The sequence below is a fragment of the Sinocyclocheilus rhinocerous genome, unplaced genomic scaffold, assembly GCF_001515625.1.
Source record: "Sinocyclocheilus rhinocerous isolate Xijiao unplaced genomic scaffold, SAMN03320098_v1.1 scaffold8020, whole genome shotgun sequence".
Classification (NCBI taxonomy): domain Eukaryota; kingdom Metazoa; phylum Chordata; class Actinopteri; order Cypriniformes; family Cyprinidae; genus Sinocyclocheilus; species Sinocyclocheilus rhinocerous.
The window spans coordinates 39,154-47,473 of record NW_015651554.1 but is presented as its reverse complement, the minus strand read 5'-3'; the positions used below and the strand labels follow the sequence as shown (position 1 = coordinate 47,473).

At 39.8% G+C, this 8,320-nt stretch overlaps 1 protein-coding gene across 3 annotated transcripts; it reads left to right on the top strand.

Annotated features, from left to right (window-relative positions):
* Positions 1–1,502: 1,502 nt before the first annotated feature.
* Positions 1,503–7,762, top strand: LOC107713071 (histone-lysine N-methyltransferase PRDM9-like). Of its 3 annotated transcripts, none has more exons than XM_016518492.1 (6): positions 1,503–1,674; positions 2,181–2,294; positions 2,461–2,732; positions 2,833–2,900; positions 2,983–3,174; positions 4,243–7,762. In XM_016518492.1, the coding sequence occupies exons 1-6, from the start codon at positions 1,659–1,661 to the stop codon at positions 6,143–6,145; spliced, it is 2,565 nt and encodes an 854-aa protein (XP_016373978.1). In that variant the 5' UTR covers positions 1,503–1,658; the 3' UTR covers positions 6,146–7,762. The 3 variants fall into 3 exon arrangements, with proteins under 3 accessions (XP_016373978.1, XP_016373979.1, XP_016373977.1); XM_016518493.1 differs by having other exon boundaries at positions 1,503–1,631; positions 2,983–3,173; positions 4,239–7,761; XM_016518491.1 differs by having other exon boundaries at positions 2,983–3,173; positions 4,239–7,761.
* The last annotated feature ends 558 nt before the right edge of the window (positions 7,763–8,320 follow it).

Here is an 8,320-nt window from a genome sequence, read left to right as displayed (position 1 = left end):
TTCTTCCTTCTCTCTCTTCTTCCCTTCTTCCCCACCTTTGACGGAATATTGTTCCCCAGCTTTAATCCAATGCCTTAGACCGCTCGGCCACGCTACACCTCAAAGACACAGCTTCCGGGCCACTTTACACCAACTTTTTCTTGTGCCACTTCGCCACAAGCACAAGCCTTGAAATATGCCATAGAAAGGCCTACTTACAGTTTTTCTCGATTAAACACTAAATAAAACCCATTGGCTGAACAAAGTTCTCAGTTGCCTGAACTCATTTAGCTAATTGTGCAGTCTGTTGTCAATACCTTACACCATTTCACATGGTAAAACACAATTTGCAGATCTCACTTAGACTTTTCAGCAAAACTCTAAACACATTCTCATTCTCAAAACACATTCTGCACTCTAATGCACATGTCATCCATACTGGTAAACACAAGTGACAACAATCAAATACAAATAGAGAACACATGTCATTGATAGAACACAACCACTCAAAATTGATTTAACCTGTTTCAAATGATGTTACACAACCAATATAAGCCAGTTCAGAGAGCAAACAGGTTGTTGAAAGTGGGAAGGAGAAAGTCTGAGAATGGATAGAAGAAACAATGTGAGAGGACGAGGACGAGTGCGTATGCGAGGTGGGCGACGAGGAGGAGGAGGGCAAGAAAGAGGAGGAGGAAGGCAAGAAAGAGGAAGAGGAGGACGAAGAGGAAGAGGAAGACAAAGAGTGGAAATATCTGATGAAATTCGAGCAACAGTCATAGACCATGTTCTTGTCCATGGACTGACAATGAGGGAAGCAGGACTGCAACAGAGTGCAACCCAATTTGAGCCGATTTTCTGTGTCCACCATAGTGCTGTGGTCTCTTCATCCTCAGTGACCCCAGAGCCAGCGAGAGCATCTAGAGAAACACCAAAAGACACTGAGGAGGTGAGTTTGGTCAAGTTTGTCCTGCTGGCTTGCTCATACAACATCAGTCAATGAAACCCGAGTTTCAGAAGCTTCAAAAGCATCAACAAATAATGTCATGAAGCTTCTGAAAGTCATTCTCCCATCGACTGATATTGTATGAACAGAAACCAGCAGAACAAACTTAACTAAAATCACCTTTTGTGTTCAGGAAAAATAAATAAATACCCCAAGGATTGAACAGTGTGGAGGCGAGTAAATAATGACTGGATTTATATGTTGTAACGTCGTAGATCACATGATAACGTCAACATGGCGGATGAAGTCCGGCTCTCATTCATACTTAACGAGATTTGGCTGTAGAGTGCATACTCTTTTAGCGCTCGTTAAGTAAGTACTTATTGAAATTAAGTACCTACTCATTGAGTAGGCGGTTTCGGACGCAGCCTCCCTCTCTACAGCTCTGGCTCTGGTTCTTCCTATTCCACCAATGGTCCACACTCCAGACCAGTAGGTGGCGGGAATGCACCTATCGTTTGTTTGCCAACCGCCATAAAACTCCAAAAGAAGAAGAAGAAGAAGACGCCGACGTATTACAACTTCCTGTTTCGGGAAGCGCTGAGTTGGGTTCTTGTTCGCTATCTAGTTAGTAAGCTTGAACGTCCAACAGGACTGCATAATAACCCGCGTGTCCGAATGTGCGTACAGTGTTAAGGAGCAAAAGGTGCGACTTACTGCATTTAGTGAAACAATGTCGGACAGTCCGGGTGGGTGTTGTTGTATATTAAATCGAAGTAGTTAGGCCAACTATGTACAGACCTACCATGCTAGCTTTAGACTGCTCAAATCGACATATACACATTAATTGCATATCTCTTGGTTATTTGTCTGAATGGTTTTATATGTATGTTTTAAACAAAGAACGATTAATGATTTTCGTGAATATATGCCATTATTTTACTGCTGTTTTAACATTTAAAACAAGGTCACCAGAATGTGTCACGACAGCAAATATACTGTTAACGTTACTTTCAATTTTTGCCAGTGCCAGGAATGCATGGTTATTCTGCTGTTTTATTAAAACTTTACATCTTAATTTAGCTGTATTATTTTCTTTTCCTAAGTGAGGTGTAGGTCTAACAAAATATATTACACCATAACTTGTCTTCAAGTGATGACATTTTTGTTTTGTAATGTTGGCACTTTATCATGTTAATAAAACAACAACATCCTGTGAATCTAACGTTACTCTATTTTCAAACGTTTCTGACAGATTTTCCACCAAGCGATGAGCAGAATTTAGAGATACAAGACTCTGTTACTAATTGTTCTTCTGTTGTGATGATGGAGGGACAGGGGGATAGCATGTTTAATGACCAACATTTCTGTGAGTAATTAACATATACAAACTTACATATGCAAATATTTAAATATGCAGATAATTACTCCTAGCATAATTTAAATGTCTTTCCTTTCGCTCTTTCATTTGTATGTTTTACACTTTCTGTGTCTGCAATACCCTCTCCTTGTCTTACTCTTCGGTTTTTTGGCAGATTGTGAGATGTGTCACCAGCACTTCATTGACCAGTGTGAGGTTCATGGTCCACCATTATTCACATGTGACTCGCCAACAGCTATGGGCATTCCTCAGAGAGCTCTGCTGACACTGCCACAAGGCTTGGTTATAGGTCGATCGAGCATCTCTAATGCAGGACTTGGGGTTTTCAACCAAGGCGAGACTGTGCCTGTGGGGATGCATTTTGGACCTTTTGATGGAGAGGTGACCTCTCAGGAAAAGGCATTGGATAGTGCCTTCTCTTGGGTAGTGAGTGTCAGCTTTGCTGGTTTATTATTTGTTAGAGTTGTAATTGCAATTTCAATATAAGCATTTGGCTATACAAATATTAATGCCATTTTCTCTCTAGATTTACAGAGGCAATAAACAATATACTTACATAGATGCAGAAAGGGACACTCACTCTAACTGGATGAAGTAAGCACTTTTTCTGTTTGCTTTTGTTGTGCGTTGTAGTTTACCCATTTGTTTGATATTTTTCTCAATCTTGTGTCTTTAGGTTTGTGGTGTGCTCAAGGAGTGAGACGGAGCAGAATCTTGTTGCATTCCAGCAAAATGGACGTATTCTGTTTCGTTGTTGTCGCCCTATTAGCCCAGGGCAGGAATTTCGAGTTTGGTATGCTGAGGAATATGCTCAAGGACTTGGCATCATCTGGGATAAGATCTGGGATAAAAAATGCATTTCTCTAGGTAACTACATCTTGGATTTTTACCACCTCTGTGGCATCTTTGTTCCATATTGTCAAATAGAAGTTTCTTTTATATTCATGCTGTGGCATTATCTGACTGAATGTTTCTTTAAAGGGGTCATATGATGCTGCTAAAAAGAACATTATTTGGTGTATTTGGTGTAATGAAATGTGTTAATGCGGTTTAAAGTTAAAAAAACACATTATTTTCCACATACTGTACATTATTGTTTCTCCACTATGCCCCACCTTTTTGAAACGCGTCGATTTTTACAAAGCTCACCGGTCGAAAACGTACTTACGTGAGTCAGAACTGCCGGCATTTTAGTCTAACGTTACTCTGCCAGGATCAGTAAACAGTCCTCCATAAAATGTGCTGCACACATCTGGATATTTGGGTTAAACTGTTCTGGAACAGTGTTGTAAATGCAACTTAACCACTGATTTGTAGTCGTGTCCTCTTTTGGAAGACCAAACAAAGTAGTTTCGCTTTCACAGCGAAAAACACAGCGGCCTAGCGTGAGGGGAAACCCCGGCTTAGTCAGATATTATTTTATAATTCCTGATGTAATCCAATTGCTTCACACTGTCTGATAGTAGCTAAAATGACACTACTAGGAAAACATGAGAGAGTTTACAGCAGTAACTAAGGAAGGCAGGTTTAGCAGAGAGAAGCACCTTTTTCCTCTTTCACTGGTTTTTGAGGTATAGTCAGGGACAGGCAGCTGCTCTGCCTTCTTTCTCCATCTCCGTTCTGTCTGTTTATTGTGTTAGCTGTTTTCAGACTTGTTTGCATTTCATTCTTCTGTGGAACACAAAAGAAGGTATTTTGAAAAAAGAAAAAAACAGTTCGGTTCCGATGGTTTGGCACATCAGTATTTCTTTTTGTGATTTGCGATTTAAAATGCGATTTAAAAAAAAAAAATGCTAGCGGGAAATGCTGGCATCGTCTGCATAATTCAGTATTATTTTGTAGGGATAGCTAAATACAGAGAATGTTATGCATTTTCTGTTGATATCTGTCATGGCCTAATGGCTTTCCAGTAAATTGATTTCTTTTTTTCAGGAACAACTGAAGAACAGGCAAGTCAGGACTGTCTGTGTCCTTATTGCCATTACTCCTTCCCAACCATTTTTTATCTGCGTGCTCATGTGAAGCGCTCGCATCCCAATGAGTATGCACACTTTATGCAGACACAGCCGCTTGAGTCTGTAAACATAGACCAGTGCCTTCTGGCCTCTGATGCAGCTCCTTCAACCCATATGCAGCCAATGATAGAAAGCTGTCAGAGTCAAATTTCAACCCTAAATGGACAACCCATCCATCACTCAGAAAAGTCAGACTGCGCTGATTTGTCTGATGCATGCAGTAATGGTTTGAGTGACCAGACAAACTGTGTTACTGAGGTCTCCGGTGAAATGAATAAATGTGAATGTGGCCGTAACTTTTTGAGATCTTGTCATCTGAAGAGACATCAGCGCACTATTCACTCCAAAGAGAAGCCTTATTGCTGCAGCCATTGTAGGAAGTGCTTTAGTCAGGCAACAGGGCTGAAAAGACACCAACAAACCCACCAGGGGGAGGAAAAGAGAGAGAAAGATGCTGACAGACCTTCTGATATATACCCTTGCACGAAGTGCTCCTTCTCTTTTGTGGCCAAATTCAATTTGTATCAACATCTGAAACGGCATCACCATGGAGAGTATCTTAGGTTAGTTGAGAGCGGCTCGCTAACAGCAGGGACTGAGGGTGATACAGAGAAAAATTCTGACAAGCATGACCCAACCTATGAACCTTCTACTCGAGGGAGGAGGCCTGTGAAGAACACTTTAAGAGGCAGGAGTCGCCCTAAAAAAGTGCCTGTTGGACGACCAAGGGGGCGACCACCTAAAAACAAGTATGCAGCTGAGGATGAAGTGCAGAAGAATTTACCTATCTGCACAGAGTGTGAGCAAACGTTCTCTGATTTGGAGACACTGAAAACTCACCAATGTGCAGTACAAGATAATAATAAGATAGAGGAACCACATGAAGCACCAGCTTCTCAGCATGTCTGCGGTGAGTGCCTGAAAGCATTCAATAATTTTGATCTTCTCAAAGCCCATGAGTGCATTCAGCAGGGAGACGGATCTTACTGTTGCTCCCACTGCAACCTTTACTTCAACCGTATGTGTAACCTTCGTCGTCATGAGCGCACCATCCACTCCAAGGAGAAGCCCTACTGCTGCACGCTGTGCCTCAAGTCCTTTACCCAGTCTTCTGGCTTGAAGCGCCACCAGCAGAGCCACTCACGCCGCAAATCCCACCGCCAGAGCTCAACCCTTGTTGATGCCAGCATCTTTCCCTGCACATACTGCCCCTTCTCTTTCACCGATGAGCGCTATCTTTACAAACACATCCGCCGTCACCATCCAGAAATGAGTGTAAAATATCTGAGTTTCCAAGAAGGGGGTGTTTTGTCTGTTGAAAAGCCTCACAACTGCAGCCAGTGCTGCAAGAGCTTTAGCACAATCAAGGGCTTCAAGAACCACAGCTGCTTCAAGCAGGGAGAGAAGGTGTATCTGTGCCCAGATTGCGGAAAGGCATTCAGTTGGTTTAATAGCCTCAAGCAACACCAGCGCATCCACACAGGAGAAAAGCCTTACACATGTCAGCAGTGCGGCAAGAGTTTTGTCCACTCCGGACAACTGAATGTGCACCTCCGCACACACACGGGTGAAAAACCTTTCCTGTGTTCAGAGTGTGGCGAAAGCTTTAGGCAGTCGGGAGATTTGAGGAGGCATGAGCAGAAGCATTCAGGCGTTCGCCCATGCCAGTGCCCAGATTGTGGAAAAAGCTTTAGTCGGCCACAAAGTCTCAAAGCTCACCAACAGCTTCATAATGGCACCAAACTTTTCCCCTGCACTCAGTGTGGAAAAAGCTTTACTCGAAGATACCATCTCACCCGGCATCATCAGAAAATGCACTCCTGACTAAAGTAGTAATGATTAAACTGATGAATTTATGGATGTCATATGAAAAGGTTGTTGTTCCTGTTTTAAGTTTGTCTTTAATTCAGATTTAAGTTCCTTTAAGACAAAATTATCTAGTTATTGAAAAGATCCTGTTCTTGTCTAGACTGTTAGACGGGTCTGATCTAGGCATTTTTGTGTATAACGTAATGGGGCACAAAATTGCGGGGTGTAGTTGGTCCCCCAAAACACAGAGTCATTAGGCTGGTTGTAATCAATTTGAGAAAACTTAGCTGAAGTCAAAACTTTATTTTATTAATGACAAAATGTGAAATTGTTTAACAATGTTCTTACGATAATAGTAAAATAATTTTGTAAATGTATGGGTTGCAAGATGTTGCAAGAACTCCTGGGTTTGCATAGATGCGTAAATGTTCAGGTATTTTTTAAATGTTCAAGCGTCATGTCCCTCTGTGCAGCAGAAAATGCATACAATCATCTATTGTTGTGCTACGGTTTTTCTTTTTTCTTTTTAGTTGCCATACAACTGATCTTAGGTGCATTTCGTATCGTTTATCTCCCATTAAATAGTAGATATCAAGTAATAAACTTGCACAGATAATTACTTTTCACCATGATTTACTGTGATTATGATGTTGCAAAACTTGCAACCTGAAAGAGTTTTCATCAGTCTGGTTTGTCACTATTACTCTTTTAATTTTGCTTTGGTTACAAATGGGCCTCCTAAAAGATAAATATTTTGATGCTCATTTGTACCGTGGTTACTGTCATGTGTCTTTGCCATACTTGTATACTGTATAAAATGCTATGTGTTTGTCTATTTTAAATTCATCTTTGTCATGATGTGCACAAACCAGGTAGAAAAAAACCCTCCACCTCTAACCTTGACCACACCAAAGAGCTAGTTTATCAGAATGATACATGTGCATGTTATGTCTACAAGTTGAGATCCTTCTATCTTTCTAATATTACAAATTAAATGTTATATAATATTTACATTTGACAATTTTTTTTATATACATAGTTTAATTATGTTCTAACAGTATTGCAAAAGGCAACACCTGGTACATGAATTCTACCTTGCAGTGGCTGACTGTGCTTTTTATCAGTTTACTGTTCATAGAAAATTTCAAAATGTGGGTCTGCTGATTTGATTTTAAAGATACCATAAAGATCACATCAGTTTTTTTTTCTTGTGATAATGTAAAATCACATGAATGAGGTTTTACTAACTCTGAAGGCCTCACTGAAGTGCTTTATGTACTGTATGTAAGATTTATACATAATGCCATCTGTGTCACTGCTGCAAAATCTCTCCATAAACCCTTGGAATTTAGAGATTAGTGACCATTTCAGAGAGCTAGAAGATGCTCATACATGGTTGACATGCACATTGGTGCTATGCAAATTTCTGGTCGTCTTGGAAACAATTTAACCTTCAAACACATTTATAAAATAAAATAATTAATTGAACAAGCTTTTTCTTTCTCTGCTCATTGGCACAATGTTTGACTAACAAAGAGTTATCTAATGCAGAGTATGTATTGCAAATATGAATTTAATCTGTTTTTTTTTTCTGAATTTGTACCTCAAAGGCAGTCAGATTAAACGCTATGTTGAATGGTTTGGGTTTTTTGCTCTGTTTAATACTCTCAAGATTTTACTGTAAAACTGAGCAAAGTAGAACGCTACATAAGATGCTTGGGTTGAAGAAGAGGAAAAATCCTCTGGTATCTGATCTTTGAGGGCTACATTTTTTATATATATTTCATTTACTTTATTTGAGATAAATTAATTATATCCTTGATAACTTGGAATGATCTGACATCTTTGTCAGCAGAAAGAATCATCTAATTAGTCACTTCAGAGTTTAAAGCTGTGCCATACTTCTTATTGTAGGTTATTTTAAGCTACGTGTGTATCAGTTCACTCCCTGTAGTGTTAGGTAATGTGAATGTCCCCAGTTTTGGTCATCTTCTGATACAGTGCCTTGCGAAAGTATTCATACCCCTTCATTTTTTTCACATTTTGTTATGTTGCTGCCTTATGTTAAACTGCTTTAAATTACTTTTTTCCCACATCAATCTACACTCCATACACCATAATAGTAAAGCAAAAAACAGGTTTTTAACATCTTTGCAAATTTATTAAAAATTAAAAAACTTAAATGATTCA